The 19,266-nt window shown below is 30.7% G+C and overlaps 1 protein-coding gene across 2 annotated transcripts in view; it reads right to left on the bottom strand.

Moving 5' to 3' along the window:
• Nucleotides 1-19,266, bottom strand: part of Klp67A (Kinesin-like protein at 67A) — a 95,538-nt gene that overhangs the window by 670 nt on the left and 75,602 nt on the right. The window contains exons 13-14 of one of the 2 annotated variants that reach the window (XM_075357849.1): nt 18,874-19,131; nt 14,698-14,855 (exon numbers count right to left, since the gene is read on the bottom strand). In XM_075357849.1, the coding sequence (XP_075213964.1) occupies nt 14,848-14,855; nt 18,874-19,131 (266 nt within the window). In that variant the 3' untranslated portion in view covers nt 14,698-14,847. Of the gene's footprint in view, nt 1-14,697; nt 14,856-18,873; nt 19,132-19,266 lie in introns of those variants that run through there. The other variant, XM_075357848.1, reaches the window with a different exon arrangement.

Raw genomic sequence — 19,266 nt, 5'->3', positions numbered from 1 at the left:
GTAAGACAAAAACAAAAAGATTTTATTATATACACATGTATATCATATAACTAGTCACCCACCTATATTAAGGTTATTATAATGACACAGTTTTTGCAGATCTTCTTGAAGAACTCTGGTAAGACACCCAGCTAGTTATTAATCCCCAATCATTAGCTCATTGGTTTTAAACTGGATAGCCAGCCATACATTAACCATCACTACAGAACAAGGGCCCAGGATGCAGGTCTAAAATTTCCCACCTGAACTGTTTAACTTTGTGCAATCTGCAGAATAGAGTATGACTGGCTATCCCATGCCTAACCCTACCTTTGGGAGGACTGCTTATTTTTTACTTGCTTTTCTTTGACTTGCAATGTTTTTTTCATGTTTGTCCTCAAATCTTGCATCCTTAATTTAACATACTTCCTGACATTGCCTATTGATGAAATTATGCACAGTTACTAAGGTCAGGTGACAATGCAATATTCCACCATTACTTTTGGAAATAGCCTCCTGTTAAAGGGGTAAATTAAGGGTGCAGGTGTAATAATTTAACATACTTCCTGAACATTGCCTGTTGATGAAATTTTGCACATTACTAAGATCGGGTGACAATACAATATTCCACCATTATTTTTGCAAATATCTCCCCCCCCCCCCCTAATGGGGATAAATTAAGGATGCGAGTGTAAAAAATTGCAAAACAGCTGTTCATGGTTTTTGGAGTCACAGATGACAAATCCAATAGCTGTTTTACATTAAAAAAAAGACAAAAACTTGGTATGGGAGTTTTTGGGTTTTGAATTTGACAACATTTCATCATCACTCATATATATATATATATATAGATGATTTTTGGCGAACAGTATGTTCCATTTTGTTACTTTGTATAGTAAATGTTTAATTGGAAATTTGTTTGATATTTTATAAATATATTAGAAATTTCAATATATGATGTTATCTTTTGAAGTCCAAATTAACCTACTAATTAAACTCATGCAATGAATGATAATAATTTGATTAAAGTACAATAAAAAAGTATAAAGTAAGTTTTTGAATTTTTTTTTTGTATTATTATTAAATGATAATATAACTTGAGAAATATTGTAATAAACTTTTAATTAAATATATCTTTACTTAATTTGTTAATACTTGCTGTTCTTAAGTTAACTCTTCATATGTTTTTGGATTATGTAATTTATTTTGGATTCAAAACTTCTTCAATGTTTCATTATAAACCTCTGAGATGCCAAGTTTAATGGATTGCAACAGAAAAATCCTTTTAAAAATAATAAAATACTGTAGCTATCGCTTTTTGATTTGATAATTCCTGCTTAAAATTTGTTTTCAAGTGAGAAAAATTGTTAAGAATGACCCTTGATTTTTACACCTGTGAATTTGACCCACATTGCAACGCAAGTCACAATTCTATGGAGACATTCTTTCTCATTTTTTATTGCAGTGCTCAAGGAATAGACAATTTCTGTTTATTTTGTGCCCGTCAATCAATTGTTATATCAACCCATTAGTTCATATGCAGGAATTATCATACAGAGAAACAAACATCCTTTATGAGAATCTCATACCATTTATTTTTATTGAGCTCTAGAGATATTGAATATATTATTTTGATTCCAGGTTTTATGAACTTTATTAGCAAATTTCCTTGCAGATCCAAAGCAGTGGAACCATCACCTTTTGGTATTATAATGTCTTGAATTTTTTATTTGTTGATTTTCATTCATTAGATCACCTAATGCAAGTAGTAATAAAATCATGAACATGTCACAAATTTGGTTGGATTTAAGCAAAGCTATATGTCCTGCTTGGAAAAACAAACTACTCACAATTTATAGGAGCAACAATGACATGTTTCATTAAGTGCTGCTATCAAAACTAAACAGCATGGACAGTGTTTGGGGACAAAAAGATTATAGATTAGTGATTCTGACTGATAGTAAAGGTTCAAAATCCTTTACTAGGATTTGAACCTCAGAACTATTCGACTTCAAAATCAGCTGATTTGCAATGCTGAGTTCCCCCCTAAACCAACCTGGTGAACTGTAAATTTGCTATGATTGTAGATAAAATCAAATAGAGTTTGCTTTCAGCTTTATTTGTCAAAAATAATTTATTAGAAATATCAGAAGGTTTCTTTATGAATTTATTATGCATCATTGTATTATGCCTTACTGTCCAACCCAGGGCCCATGGGCACCCTTCATTTCATCTTTTGGCGCCAACGCCCATTTGCCAATTTTTAATACTAATTCACATTTCAAAATTACATTATATTTGACATCTTAAAAAGGATATAAAAAATACATTTTAGTTATATTTTCCAGTTGTTCAACAGAAGTAATTCGCCAGCCTTTGTAACACATGTTCATTCCTTAAATTCACTTCCTTTGTAATGGTATAAATAGGTATAAGACCCTCCTAGCAGGGGGTCTAGCTCTACAGAACAAACTACTTAATTGTCATTCATTTGGTGGTCTGCACTCCACTCAAGCTACTAGCATTCTTTGTAATAAATTTTAAACTGACATTCTTTTCTGTTCTTTGGTAAAACTGAGCCCCTTTCGTTATTTGTATTTCCTAACATCGATTTTAATAAATTTTAACCTGACGTTCCTCAAATAAAAACAGATGTTTCTCTCTCTCTCTCTCTCTCTCGAGAGAGAGAGTTTTTGAATTAATTTGCATGTGGGTGTGGCCAGTGTATCTTTTGTTATTTAGAAAAACCAATGAGTAGAGACCGGATTACATGCATTTGCATATTACGCCCATTGTCACCAGTTATTGCATATTTTCCTTAAAATCTAGTGATATACATATTTTCACTATATTTAAAACATTTTTCGATAGGGTACCTACAGAAAAAAATTGAGTCTTACGTTGTAGCCGGCCAAACCTATTAGCCGTATGGTTCTTACAGCGCATTTAGCAGCCGCGCATCTATTGTTTTGGTATGATATTATTAAGAGGCCAAGTAAAACACAAACTCACACGAGACAAGGATGGATGATACCATTCTGCATCGTGCATGCATATGCAGCACTTCTCCCACTAGACAGTTAAATTACGCATTTTATTATTGACACGTTCATTGCATCAGTTTATTTTTTTATTTTTTTGTGTAAACTTTAATGTGTACCATGCCTCCCAAAATAAAAAGTGTCTCTTCTTGGATAGCTGACTATCCTGGAATATTACATACGACGGAAATGTTTTATATTGTCGAGTTTGCGAGAAAAATATTTTGTGCACAAATATTAAAAAATACTTCCTGAATCTTCTACAGATGAAAGACTCTTTATATTTTTCTCAGATGGCTGCTATATGATCAAGGCAACCAAAGCTCTCCAAGTATTTTATCCGAATTTGATTCATGCGGCGTGCTTTGCTCACGGAGTACATTGACTCGCTGAAGAAGTACGATCCACATTTGGGAATTTAAATAAACTGGTTTCATCAACAAAGTGTTTCTTAAGGCACCTGCTTGTAATAAGGCCTATAAAGAAAAACTGCCAAATGTGCCTTTACCTCCTGAACCAGTGGTAACTCGGTGGAGAACGTGGATTGAAACTGTATTGTTTTACAATGAACATTTCGAGGGCATCAAAGGTGTAGTAAATGACTTCGATAGTGTAGAGGCTATAGCAGTTTGTCACTCCAAGGAAGCATTTAATGATTCTACTATAAAACAAATGTAGCTGTAATTAGTACTTCTTTTTCCCACATACGTGCGAGTATTAAAAAGCTTGAAACTCAAGGTTTGGCGTTGACTGAATCTATTCAGTTAATGAATAAAATCCGTCAAATGAACTCTGCATTGCCAGAGATATTCCCGTGTAATTTTAAAGAAAAATTTGAAAATATTTTGAATAACGATGAACAAGACTATATAAATTGTAATGAATAACAATGGACACGGCTTTGAACCTGAACTTTTTTCAGAAGCAAGCGCTAACATAGATCCCAAATTAAAAAAATGCCCAGTTTTAAGTACTCAGTTTTAAGTTTATAAAATTATTTTGACTGATCAAAGACACAATCTTACTACCAAACATTTGGAACAGTACCTGATTGTTTACGTTTACAAAATATTAAATTATTATTAATTTATTAATTATAGAATTTATCAATATGTTATTCAACTACTTACTAACTGTATGCTGATTTTGAAATAAGTTATTTAAAGTTGCATAAGTGACATGCATATTTAAGCATTTTTCAAGCTTTATATGTTGCATAAAATCCAGTCTCTACCAATGAGCTTCTATTTTTCAACATAGTAAGTCTTATGCCAATTACGAGATAAATTTGACAATTCTGACTCTTTGAGTGCCATCCAATTCTTGTATTTTAACTTCAGTATAACTTTGTAGTTGCGAAGTGATGTAGGCCTATGTTCTGCTGGTACAACTTACAACTTATTACGTTGTCTTGTGTTGTAATATGTTATATATTCCACATGTTATCAGTGTTTTTAAAGTGAAGTTCTTTAAATTATTAGATATTATTTTAACATAATATCTAGTGTAGTCTTAATATGGCTGAAAGGCAAAGACCTTACAGCTTTAACAGTGAGTGGGAGAACCAATATTGTTTTATTGAATATAGGGGAAAATCTGTGTGTTTATTGTAAAATGCTAGCGTGTCTGTTTCTAAAAGAAGTAATATAGAGCTAATCACAAACAGTTTAATAACGAATTTCCTGTGAATTCTGAACTGAGAAAACACAAAGTGAAAGACCTTAAATCTAAATTATAATTGCAACAATCCGTTACAAAACCTGTTCAGGATACCAGTAACTTGATAGAAGCTTCTTTAAAAATCTGTTACGTACTAGCTAAAAAGGAAAAAACCGTTTAATGATGGGGAAACATAAAAGAAGTATTGATTAGGTCTACAATTGTCTCACCAAACTGTTGCTAGGCCGGTTGAACATATTTCTAATAATTTGAAATCTGAATTACATCAGGATTTGCAATTATGTGAATATTTTTCACCCCAGTTTGATGAAAGTACTGACATGTCTGATATTGCCATGTTGTGTGTATTTATTAGAATGGTTTTCTACGATTTCACAATAATGGAAGAGTTTGTCAAACTGTTGCTATTTCATGTTCAAACTAGGGGAGTAGACATATTTAATGTGTTCCTTAACCTTGTCAAAGAAAGTAACTTTCCACTTTCAAAGCTTGTTGCTGTAACAACAAATGGGGCACCTTCTATGACTGGTAGGAATAATGGATTTCTATCTGTGTGCTACGGATGAATCATTTCCAAAATTTATTTCTTATTATTGCATTATCCAACAGGAAGTTTTATGTGCAAAGGTTTTAAAGTTTGATCATGTCATGAAAGTTGTAACTCGTGAGGTGAACTATATCAGATCGTCTTCTACACATCATTGATTGTTTCAAAATATTTTGAATATATCAGATACTCAGTATGGTGACGTAATTCTTCGTGCAGATATAAGGTGGCTTGGTAGGGGTAAAACACTGGAACAATTCTGCTGTCTGCTAGATGAAGTAAGACTTTGAAATCATCTCCCAGACCATATTATCACGAACTTCATGATATATCACGGCTACTAGATTTACATTTTATGGCAGATGTCACCTCAAAATTAAATGAGTTAAATCTTGAATTATAAGGGAAATATTGTAATATTTTACTTATTATTAAGAAAGTGAAGTTATGGATTACACATTTAAACAGAAATTCCCTTTAACACTTTCCAAATTTCAAATCAATTCTAGAAACAGTAAATGACGAGTCTGATCTTTCCTCTTATGCAAAGCATCTTGAAACTCTTGTGTTTGAATTTGACAATAGATTTAGCCAGTTTTCAGTACCTGAATCATTGACAGTTTGTCAATAATCCATTCGCTTTCATTGACATTAGTGAACTTGGAAATAGGGTGAGTGAAATATTTGAAAAGTATAAAATTGAAGAATTAGAAAAGGAAATTTTAAATTTTCAACAAGACCTTTCTTAAAATCTTCATATGCAATGTGTAGCAATATATGGACTACGGTGGACAGAGAAAAATACACCATTCTCCTTAGTGTTGCACTGAAAATGAATTCATGCTTTGGTTCAATGTGACTTTGTGAAGTTGCATTTTCATCAATATATATAAAAAACAAGTACCGATCCAGCTTGTGACTCCCATCTTGATGATGCGTTAAGAGCAGCTTGTTCTAGCTACAAAACAGATTTTTCTTAACTTGCAGTGCCAAATTTCACATTAATTATGTGGTGAGTAAATATAATTGATTTTTGTTTCAAATGTTTTCCTCATTATTATAATTATTGATTTTGTTAGTAGCAGAAGTAGTGTGGAGATAGCTGAAATGAATCCTGGTGCCCATGCAACCTTTTTAATCATTCAGATGCACCTCTAGTTGTAAAAAGGTTGGACAGTGTTGCCTTAGACTGTGTATTTAAGATAGTAGATATTGTTATAAACATGAACAGATAATAGTAATGTAATTGTAAATATACTTGACTTCTTTGTAAACAGTACATATATTCTTTTCAATTATTAAATATCAATTTCCAGGATAAATTTTTATCAATAAATGTGTTAACTGTAACATGTTAGTGTTGCCCATTACAGTATGTGTACCATTGATGTTAGGAATAATGTTCCTGCTATTTTTTATTTACAATACCTTTTTCAAATGTTTTTTTTCTACAATACTCTTAGATTAAATTTCTTTTCAGTGTAAAGCCTGTTCTTCCTTGTAATATTCTGTTTTTAATCTTTTTTGTACACCATTCATCCTTTACGTTTTCACTGTACGTATACAAAATGTTCAACTTCTGATATGTAATCTTTTCATATCTCAATATTTAACACATAATTCTTCTTTCTTTTTGTCAGCACTAATGTTTTATCCTTAATTATTTCTAAATTAAATTTCTCTTCTATCAATGAACCAATCATTTAGTATTTGACTCAATGTTTGTTTCAGATCAGAGAAACAAATTATCAGTAAATCTAAACATCTTGGATCTTTTTTCTGCTATCAAATACATATTTTATTACATCTTCTATATACAATTTGACTTGCTCAAAAGCAACACAGATTTCAAAACACCAACAGTATAAATTCTGTAAAAAAAAATTTGAACTTGTAGATACACATTATTAGATCAATATGTTTTCTTGGTTACCTAATTATAATTTGTGCTAGTTTCATTTTTATGTACCATAATGCAAGGAGATGAACTGCAATTGTACCTATGGGATAAGTAGAAATCTAAGTAGCAGTTCAAAATTTTGTCGGAAGTCTTTTGTAAATGCAAGAGCGGCAATTATATGCTATTTGAATCCATTTATATTTAGTTTTGTTCATTTATATATCCATATTTCAACTGATCACAACTCAAAATCCTTTGGTATTATTAAACAGTGACCTACATCTCTAATCTGATAATAATCAGTTATAGTACAAATCATCTTATGATTACTCTATCGATACTTTCTCAGACCTCTATCGCTTATAGATACAGTAATCAATATAATGTAATCATGAAGTAGGTTCTTTTAGTGGTATTGTTATAACTACCTCAATGTATGTATATCTGTGTAGCAATCTTTATTTTTATTAAATTCATAGTTATAACAAACATAGTCAACAAACAAATATCCTTAGTATCCCACAGCTGACAATTACAACTATTTCTTTTAAAATCTAATTGAATTTCTAAATATCTACTAACTATTTTTCTCTTTATCTGCTGTCACAGTGTCAGTAAAATGTAATCATTTAATTGTAATAAATACTAATAAGCAACAACCTGAACTCATTATTATGTTTATAGTGCCAGTATTTATTTTGAAAGTATTTTAAAAAAGGCAATCCATTGTCCAAACTCAGCAGTTGTATGGACTTCAGTTATAGTTGATATGGAGATATACCTACTTACAGTAAAATTATGCAATAGTCTCAATCCTTCAATGATTTCCTTTACCCATCCTTGACTGCATTATTTTATATATTTGCTATATTAATTTTAACCAACACTAGTGTTTCTGCTTATATTTGTATGAGATTATTAAGGGAAGGCCAAATGGAGATTTATTTTTCAACTTTTCTATCAAAATATGTGTGAAAATGTTTGTCTGAAAATAAAATAAAGTATACATATTAACAAGTTGAAGTATCTATTCTTCAATCAGGCAAATATATAATTTTAAGCTCTCACTTTCAAACTCTATGATTCAGCATTAAGTTTGCATGGAATATTTCTACCAACAGAATAAAAATTACATAAGAAATTACTAAAGTATGTTGAATATTGATTATTTATGTTCATTTTACCATTCTCTAGACCAGTGTTTCTCGACCTGGGGATTGTGGTGATACGAAAGGGGGTTACAAAATTAGCCAATAACTTTACACGTAAAAAAAATTTACACTGGTTTTTCATGGTAAAGATAAAAATAATTTTGTAATGTATATTAATTACATAGTTTACAAAACTGTTTTGTTATACTTTTGGAGCACAGAAATTATAAATACAAAAAAACCTTATTTTCCTGCAGTTTTCTGTTAATGTAAATAACACATTTTTTGTTGTTTAAATGAGATTAATAAAATAATTTAAAAAAGAACAGGCTTTTATTTCATTTATTTTATGTGGATTTTTAAGTGTTAGTTAAAACCTCACACTGTGAAATGAATATTTTGCGACCCCTCAATCACAACCCTATGAAACCTAGTTAAAATTATTAAGCTGCATTGATAGTGATGAACATGAACATGCATGTATGAAGTGTACAAACGTGTATATGAGCTCCTTGTAATATGGTCTGCTTACAAAATATTCGCTGAGAGCATCATGTTCAAAGATATATATGATATGTTTGAACACATCATGCTTTCAACTGTATAAAAGAGATGTAAGGGATTGCAGAACATCGGTTTAGTTTTGAATGCAAAGTGTACAATCATAAATGTACAACTGCAGAAAACTTTATACTGCCTGCTGGAATTGAAATGGTCAGTGTTTTAAAAGGCTTAGAAGAAGCAAAAAATTCTTTCTAATGACACAATATCAAGGTGAATCGATGACATGGCTGCCAATGTTTGCAATCAGATAATTCAGCAAGTGAATTTTTTAGTATTCAATTTGATGAATCAACAGATGTGGCAAACATATCTCAATTCTTATGTTTTATGAGATGTGAATGCAATAGGGACAAATCAATCAAAGGAAATATGTTGTACCTAGTCATGCAACAAGACAATGTCTTTTTGATGTTTTTCATGAAGCTACTAAAAACATAGACTGGTCATACTGTATTGCAGTATGTAGAGGTGATGCAAAGACGATAATAGTAGATTTCTGAAAAAATTAAAAGATCATCCTACAACAAGGGTGGAATGGATGTACTGTTTCCTTCACAGACATATTCTTGACACAAAAAATATGCTGAAAAATCAGAAACACATTCTTTGTAAAGCTGTAAAAATGGTTAATTTTATTAAAAGTCTATCATTACAGAATAGACTGTTAGGCTGTTTGCTAAGTATGCGATGAAATGGACGAAAAGAAAAAAAATCTCTTCTTTTCCATACTGAAGGCTGATGGTTATCACGGGGGGAAAGTGTTAACCTGGTTACTGGAATTGCAAGATGAATTAATATTTTTTCAAACAAATGCCATTCTCAATGTTTTTAAGAATAATGAGTATGTATTGCAATTTGCTTACTTAGATGATATGTTTTTACATTTAAACAACTTGAATGTGAATTTACAAAGATGTATTAAAAATATTTTATTAATGTTCATGCTTTCATTAAGAAGCTTGTATCTAGATTATTTGCCTTAAAGCAAAAATTTTGATATGTTACCAAGCAGTACTGATTATACTGAGAAAAATTTGGATGAAGAAGATATTATTATTCACCACAGTTTGAAAAGCATGAAGGTGCTTTTGCACGAGCCAAAAATTCAGTTGGCAGAGTATTTCCCGGAAGATAAAAATGATTTCTGTGGTACTGAATCCTTTTAGTGAACACTTCATTGCAGCTGCTAAGTTACCAATTGAGATTCATGACCAGTTCATTAAAATATTTGCCGATAAAACGTTATAACTACAATTTATATCTGAAGATTTAGAGTCGTTTTGGCTTGCTCATAGAATTGAATCTGAAAATTTAGTCCCAGAAGCATTGAAAATATTAATCCCTTTCGCCACATCTTACCTCAATGAAAAGGGTGTTTTCCATCTATGGTTGCGCTAAAACCTAAATGTAGAAATCACCTTTTTCTTATTTGAAAACAATTTGCTTTAGTGCGTTTCAAACATTGATCCACATATGGAGAAACTTTTAAATGAAAAACACAACCATCTCATTAATTTATTTTCTTTACATGTGTACTTATGTAATATGTACTTATTTACATGTGAAGTAAAATGTTTATAATAAATAATTTTCATTATTTTTATGTGTAAAGTTGTAGGGTAATTTTGTGGCGACACCCCTTTCATATCACCATGACCACCATGTTAAGAAACGCTGCTCTACACTATTTCAAACTTCACCTGCCATAGATGAAATAATTACATGACTGTCATCAAATCTTTATATAATTACATTTACATCTTTGATTATCACAAGCTTATGTAATGGGAAATATAATTGACAATAAGTCCTTCGATTTACAGTCTGACATCAAAAAAGGCACACCAAATCTGAGCTTTTAACTCTATAACTAACACTTAAAAATCCACATAAAATATGCAAAATAAAAAGCCTGTTCTTTTTTGCATTATTTTATTAATCTCTTTCAAACAACAAGAAATGTGTCATTTACATTTCCAGAAAACTGCAGGAAAATAAGGTTTTTTTTTGTATATACAATTTCTGGGCTCCAAAAGTATAACAAAATTCTGTAAACTATGTAATTAATGTACATTAAAAAAATGATTTTTCATCTTAACCATGAAAAGAACAAGTTTAATTCCAAAAATTATTTTTTCTGAGTAGTAAATAGATTTATCATAAATATTAAGTTAAGTGGTTAGGTCATATTTATGAAGGGTTGTTAAAAAATATTCATTCAGATTCAGATGATTGTTCGCATGAGGGAAAGAGTAAAACATGCTTCCTGACTTATCCAATGTAATATTGTTGACTATCTAATAATGTTGTTTAAGCATTAACAGTATAAGGAAACAGTCAACTACCTGGTTAATGATAAATAATTTGGTTTTAGAAGCAAGATAGAAATATTAAGGCCTTATTTCATCTTGGGTAAAAAAGGGGATATATTTTTCCTAGGGATGTTTTAGTTTGGAATTCCAACAACTAAAACAAATACATACGATAATTACATTTAATTTTAATTTTTTATAGAAAGTTTCCTTCCTGTTTCAGTAACACAATTGAGTATTGTGTTAAGACTTAGTTTTTCAGTGTACAACAAACCTAGTTGCAGCACACATGCTCCTGCTTCTTTTATAACAATTTTATTACTTATGGAGGTTGTATTTGTTGTTTATAACTAATTAAGTTGTGAAATGCCGAATTATCTGGGATAAAACTCAAAATCCAGTCAGTCTAGAAGACATTAGGAGGCATCCAGTCCTTATATAGCTTTGGCATAAGGTGAATAATCCTCCTCATGAAATGAAGCTGCACAAATTGGAAAAATAAAATGAATGAAAAAGGATAGGCTAATTAGAATTACGAATGATAATGAAAAATCTCTGTTATTTAACAAATAAATAAATATTTGAAGGGATTGGACAAATTAAAAAAGGCCTGCAAGGGTTGCATAACTTTCCTGGCTTCAACCTCAACAGACCTTTATTTCAAATAAAGGGTGTTTAAATAAATTAATATTTAAACACCCATTATCAAATAATAATAATAATAAAGTAAATAAATATACTGTATCATTTAATCTCTATTATTTTTTTGTAAATAAAATTAATCTATTACTTTTAATTAAAATTTATCAAATAAATTATATAATACAAATAGGAAATGATTTGGAAATTGAGTTTAGATTACAAATTTACTGAGGAACCAGTGGATTCATCTCTTCACTTGAGGTCGGCGAGCAAAACGCAATGACAGTGAATGCATCAAAAATCACCTTTCAGCTTAACTCTATCAACAAAAATATCACAGATCCACTTTCAATACAATGGAATAGCATTGGAGGAAAGCAATGTATCCAAATATTTAGGAGTTCAACTGGACAGACATTTACTGTAGAAGTCCAATGTGGACCACTGTGTGGAATAGGCAGTAAAAGAACCTGCCTATAAGAAGACTGACAGCCAAAGGGTGAGGTGCAAATCAGGATGTTCTCAAGACTGCCTACAAGTTGTATATAAGACCTGTGCAAGTATATGGGAGCAAAGTGATGGTCACAGCCAGTGCTAAGCAAGTGCACACTAAGCAAGCTCAACCTCGTTCAGAATATGGCCTTAAGGGTAATCACAGGCACTGCTACGTCCACTCCTATTGCAGCCATAGAAGCACAGATTCAGATTGAGCCCCTATAATCATACCGAGAAAGGGTAGCATTGAAATTCTGGGAACGTTTTAGGCAAGTCTATAGGCATCAATGGACCAGCAAACTGCTTCTAGGCTGAGGACATAGATGGTTCCACTCACTGCATATGAAAAACTTGTAAGGAAATATGATATTCTTCCTGTGAACACTGTACCTTTGTGCACGAGCCAGGACTTCTTCAACCACTTACCTCAAGCTCGCTACAAACTCAAGAACCATTTGACACCAAAACACGTCTCTATACAACATGAATTGAAGTAGCTACCCCAACAAACCATCCATGAGGAATTTCTAAGGAATGAATGGATTCATATCAACACTGATGGATCTTTCAGGCATGGCATTTTCACACGCTACATTCATCTCATTCTCTGAAGCAATACCTAATGGTGGTCCTGGAGGTGAAAAAAAAAGGCAGTGGAGAAACAGGAGTTGGGTACTACTGCTGTCGTTTCCAGGAACATATATACCCATAGGTGTCCCCCTCAGCAACTATGATGGTGATGTTGAAGAAGTGCATGCAGCTGCGGCCGAATTGGAAAAGCTAGTTTCTCCTTTGAAAGCAGTGTTTTTGGTCAACTCCCAAGCTGCTATACATAATCTATCACGCACACCCAAACAGACTGCCAGAGGATGGTTAAGTACAAAAGAAGACTGCAAAGCCTGGGAAATCACGGGTGGACACTGTTTCAGTGGATATCCAGTCACGTCAACATACATGGAAATGAGGACTCATGGAAATGAGAATTTTCACACTTATTTATTTTATAGATGTTGTAGGTTTTATATATATATATATATATTTCATTATAATTTCTAGATCTGTTCTTAAAATATAAATGTTTTACTTAAAAACCCCAAAATGGAGAATAGAGGGGAAAATGAGGGTCAGGATTTACTCACACGAACGTTTTTGTTTACTTTAATATCCTGAATCAGTTCTATAAATTTTGGCCAACACCTACCATGCCAAACATCCTGTCAGGAAAAAATAAAACAAAAAGTATGGTTACCGTGATGCCCCCTTGTCCAATGAGGTAGAAAATAAGACCAAATTTCAACTTTTTCAGTCAATGGGTTTTCAAGATGAGGTGAAAACTGTTACAAAATAATGTTGAACATCTTCCCATCCTAACAGTGATTAACTTAATGTTTAATTTTAAATAACTTTCAACTTACTAAATCTCAATTTTCTAACAACCAATATACAAGAAGTTCAAAATGGGGAAAACTGCCCCTTTTTTAATTTTTTTCAAAATTTAATGACACCAATGTCCCAATATATAGACTTATTTTGAACTATTTATGTTGAGCTAGATCAACAGTTTTTTGGGCCGAAGGTTGTACACATTTTGACATTTACAAAAAAACTTGACATAAAAATTTTGGACCAAGCTGTATGCTTTTCCTTTAGCTGCTATATAACAGCAATACAGCTATAATTGGGAAAATAAAATTTAATGATGGCATTATAAGGCAGAAGGGTAGATAAAAAAGAATCTCTTTATATGGTTCAGTTAACCTGACTGCAAGTGTCTTAAAAAGGGTCCACAGTAAACTAAAATCCTAATAACTTGTTGATTTGGTAATATCTGGAAATATTTCAGGAAGTAGCATCATAGAAACTGTAAGTCCTTACGTAACAAACATTTTTTTTAGCCCAACCCACATTTAATATACCAGTTGTATAATATTGGCAATGTTCACTGCCTGAGATTGAGATTATTAATAACTAATAACCACAGCACTTGATGTCACTTCATTTAATTAAAGAATAATTGTGAATTTCTTATTTTAATTACTTCAATTTTTTTCTCAATTAAACAAACGATTTTTTTATTATGATCATTATCTCAACAAAATTTTCAAGTTCCTAAATTTTCCTATCCTTAAAGGAAATGTCTACTTTACCTGGATAGAACCAATCATACAAATAAAACAATATCTTTTTTTTTTAAAGCAAGTCCTAGAAATTTCAAAAAAATAGTACAAAAAATATGTTTTTATAAAAACATGTATATTAAACAAATTAACATGCAGTCATGCAAATAATAGACCTGATTACCCAAATAATTATTATTTTTGTAAATTATTAATATTACCAAATTTCTAAATTGAAATGAATTTATCAATTTAATAGACTGTACAAAACTGAAATATCAAAAAATTTAGGTGACTTTAGAATGTCTTTTTATGTTTAATGATATTTTATAAATACCGGAGGGTCTTTCGAAACCACTTAAAATTGTACAGATAGTTGTAAATATTCTCCTTATTTCTTGTCATCTTACTGAACATTTTCATCTTTCTGTAATTAGAAATTTTACAAATTTTTACGCATATATTTAAAATAGAACATAACCTACAAATAAAAATTTCAGAAATATAACAAAAAATGTCTACGCGGTCTGTAAATAAAGTAATGAGACTAGTTTTTTTTTGGCAGCCAAGTAAAGTTACTAGTAAACATATGGTTATATGAACAGCTGATTTATATTAGGTATTAATATTTTTAGTCTAATTACGTGAAATATAAACAAACTTTAAATGAAACAAGTTTTTGTTGTGCATTACAAAACTGAGTGATACTAATTATGAGCAACGTTGTGCAATCAAGTTTTGTGTTGAACTTTGTGAGAATGCTACTGAAACTTTTTCAAAATTGAAAAGGGTGTATGGAGATGACACTCTGTCATGAGCCCAAGTTTTTAGGTGGTTTAAAGCATTTTCAGATGGCTGGGAATCAGTTGTGGATGATTCATGCTCTGGAAGACCGTTAATGTCAGAAAGTGATGACAATGTTGAGCGAATCAGAGACTTGATATGATACGACTGGTGATTAACTGTCAGAATGATTGCCAGTTGAATTTGAACCATACCACAGTCCATCAAATTTTGACAAATGAATTAATTGAAAAAAAAAAATTTGTGCAAATTTGGCCCCAAAAAACCTCCCTGTTGAATAGAAAAACAACAGGGTGGAAGTGTGCTGCAATCTTCTAGGGTGAATTGAAATTGATCCTGATTTTTTTAAAAATGTTATTACTGGTGATGAATCTTGGATATTTGAGTATGACCCAGAAACAAAATGGCACACTTCAAACTCACCACATCCCAATAAAGCAAAAATGAGCAAATCAAAACCATGCTAATTTGTTTCTGCGATAGTAATGGCATTCCCCATAAGTTGTTTTTGTCTACAGGACAAATGTAAATCAATATATTTACCGAGAAATTCTTGAAAGTCTGTGGAAAAGAGTTGCTCACATGAGACCAGCCATCAAAGACAACTGGATACTGCATCATGTCAATGCACCTTATTACACTGCACCCTCAATTAATGAGTTTTTGGCAAAGAAAAGCAATCCTGTAGTTCCTCAATCACCTTATTCACCTGACTTGAGTCCCTGCGATGTTTTCCTGTTCCTGACTTTAAACAAACACCTCAAAGAGCACTACTTTGGAAAAGGAAACAAAAAAAAAAAAAAAAAAAAAATGTAACCGACCATCTGAAAAATATTCTAGTTTCAGAGTTCCAACACTACTATGAAATGTGGGAAAACAGGTTGAAGTGTTGCGTGGCTTTATTTACAGACCTCATATTATACTATATTATTTAGCATTTATCTAATTAAAATCAATTAATTTGAAGAGTTCTTTGTAAAACAACACATAAAACATTCCATAAAATAAATTTAGCAATTAAAAATATTGAAAAATTTCATTTCTCTTTTCTTTTGAATTGATGCTTTAAAACCTTATTTTGGAAGTTTGGCATGCACCTAACACCTTTATCAGTGTAATAAAACAAAAACTATTTTAGCAACTTATATTGCAAATGATACATACAGATTAGATCTGAAGAATAAAAATCTATGTAATCCAATTTCCTCCACCTAATTCATAATTTAACTTCATTCAAAATTGAATTATACATGCAGAACATAAAAAATTAAATGTTCAGAGTAAAAATTGTATTTTCATACCATCTATTTTTACTAATGATCTTTGTTATTAAATTTAATCACCATTCTTTGTGAATAAAGATGATCCAAATATTAAAATGTTTTTAACTGCCTCTTCTTAATTAATTGGAAAAGTTCAGTTCATTTATGATGGTTGAAATAGTAAATAAGATAGTTTTTAGTATCACTAAATTATTAATATTTATGTTATAATTTTCACTACTAACTTGCCCTAGAAAACAGCAAAATTATTCAAACTACCTTTCCTTAAAAATAAATTATTTTGATGAATTAGATTCACTAAACGTTTCTTATTCTGCAAATTGTTGTAAGATTACAGGGCAGTTAATTAACAAATGTAAACTCCTTTTAAGTTTACTATTTTTACCATTCTTATATTAACTCGTTGTTGGACTATGTATGTGAGATTGGACTATGTATGCAAGATTCATGATACGGAACCTTTCAGTTGCTAAAACTTTTCATACAAGTTTGCTTCTGATGACAATACATTTTAGCAACATTTTCAAGTCGCTAAGTTGCGAAGTGAAAAATATGTCCCTTGAACTTATGCAACCTCATTTATATGTATATTTTCTTAATGAAAGGAATTTTTTTAGTTAAAGATAACCTAGCCTGTTTCAGTAAGTTAGGATCTAAAATTCGCACACGTTTGAAATATATAATTTTACCAAAACGTAGGGCTCTACCTATTGTAACAACTGACTAGAGCTAAATGATAACATGCTATTAGTTTCAGAATAAACAAGTGAGATATATATTAGAACGTACAGCTGCTACTAGAAATTCTGTACAATAGCGACTGAAGTGATGGGAAAATTTAGCTCTTTTTTTACCGAATTGAATTTTTTAAATGAAAATCGCAAATATCTCAAAAATGGTCGGTCCTAGCAATATAAAATTTTTTTTGTTTTCCCTCAACGATACTCTATCTGCTCCCAAGGGTACCCGTTGGATAATAATATTTTCATGTGCCTCTGGGGCGCTGTTTGGAAATTGGGGAGTGGGTGCGATGGGATACCACCGTAATATCTTGGGAACCACTCGTCCAACTTTCACAGTTCAAATGGCATATGTATCAGCAGGTTGGCACTAACTGTTTAGTACATCAAGTATACCCTTGATCGACCATATTTTGGTTATCTGGAAATTAAATCGCTTAGCCCTATGTTTTGATTGCACTCGCCCACTGTAAAATCTTATCTTTCACTAAATACACTCAAACCTGTGCACTAGTGCAGCTGTAAAGTATAAACTTATGAAGACTAAAAAGTAGAAAATAAAAAAATATATAAAAAACTATAAAAACCACTCTTAAATTAAACGCACTAAAAGGTAAAAAGTAATTTTAGGATAGTATCTCAGAATGGATTTGATAACAAGCTTTGATGATGTTGTGTAAGATTATGTGAAAGTCATAGCTTAAAATTAAAAATTTGATGTTTTTGCCAATCTTTTTTTATGTGTGATGAATGGCCTAACAGGTGGGTGCAAAGATTTGTACTTTGACATGAACACCCCACTCTTTAGGCCATTAATCATGCATAAGAAAAAAGTTGGCAAAAACATGAAATTTTTAATTTGAAGCAATGACTTTCACATAACCTTTCACTACACTTCATGGTAGTGAAAGAATTGACATTTTCTTTAAAACCAGTTTTAGAGTGAACAACTTATATGTCTAATAGCAGTGAAAAATAATGAAAAGAAGGATAAACAGGAATAGAAATAAATGGATACAAAAAAGAAAATGACTAAAAATTAATAAAATAGAATAATTTAATTTTAAATATTATAAAAATATTCCAAATATAAAAGTAATGATCACTAATTTTTTTTTTGTTTTTTACTTCACAAAACACAATTACAAAAATAAATTGTTTTAGTGACACAAAAAGCAAAATTAAAATTTCACTAATTATTCGTTAAAAAAAGATGTCAACTGTATCAATATTTCTACAAAAAAACATATAAAATACAATATAATTTTTTCATTTATAAATAAATTTATTAATGTTACAAATATAATACTAAAGACGCAAGCCTATTTGAATAAATAATGAAAATTCATAAAGCAACACAATAACAAAACAAGAAATAAATGCATAAATTAATTAAAATTTTAAGATCATATTTTTGACAGTAAAAATTACAATTTTAAGTAAATTGTTGCATATGGATCTACGTATGAAAATACAATTAAAAAGAAATTTTATGAGTAACAGTAAAGTAAGAACATATAAATCAATAAATTAGGATGCAAATTAATAAAATAAGCCATTCATTACATTAAATAATTATCTTTTTATAACAGCCAGTAAACTTTTTTATTTTACATACCTTGTGGTGCAGTCATTGTTTTTGGTGATATTTGTTGTACATTAATGGGTTTTGAAACTAACACAGCACGATTAAATCTACCCGGTAGTGGGGTTTTTGCCACTGGTTTCTTAAAACCAATTTCTTTAACACTTCTAATATTATTCTTTAGAAGGCCATTTGTATTAATTATATTTTCTTTATTAATTTTCTTTAGTTTGTTGAAACTAGTGTTGGTATCAATTGGTGGACGAGGCAATATAAAAGTTTTCTTTTTAGCTGTATAAACAAAACAAATATAATATTACAGTAAATAAAAACTAGTAATTAATTATCATTCAGGAAATAACACAAATCATTTACATGGAAGAGTAATAAAATATAATTCTTCATTTTTTTAATGACCATTCATGG

This window comes from Lycorma delicatula, chromosome 2 (assembly GCF_047948215.1).
Source record: "Lycorma delicatula isolate Av1 chromosome 2, ASM4794821v1, whole genome shotgun sequence".
In the NCBI taxonomy this organism is placed as follows: Eukaryota; Metazoa; Arthropoda; class Insecta; order Hemiptera; family Fulgoridae; genus Lycorma; species Lycorma delicatula.
The sequence above is the reverse complement of the archived record's forward strand: the minus strand, read 5'-3'. Positions and strand labels throughout refer to the sequence as shown.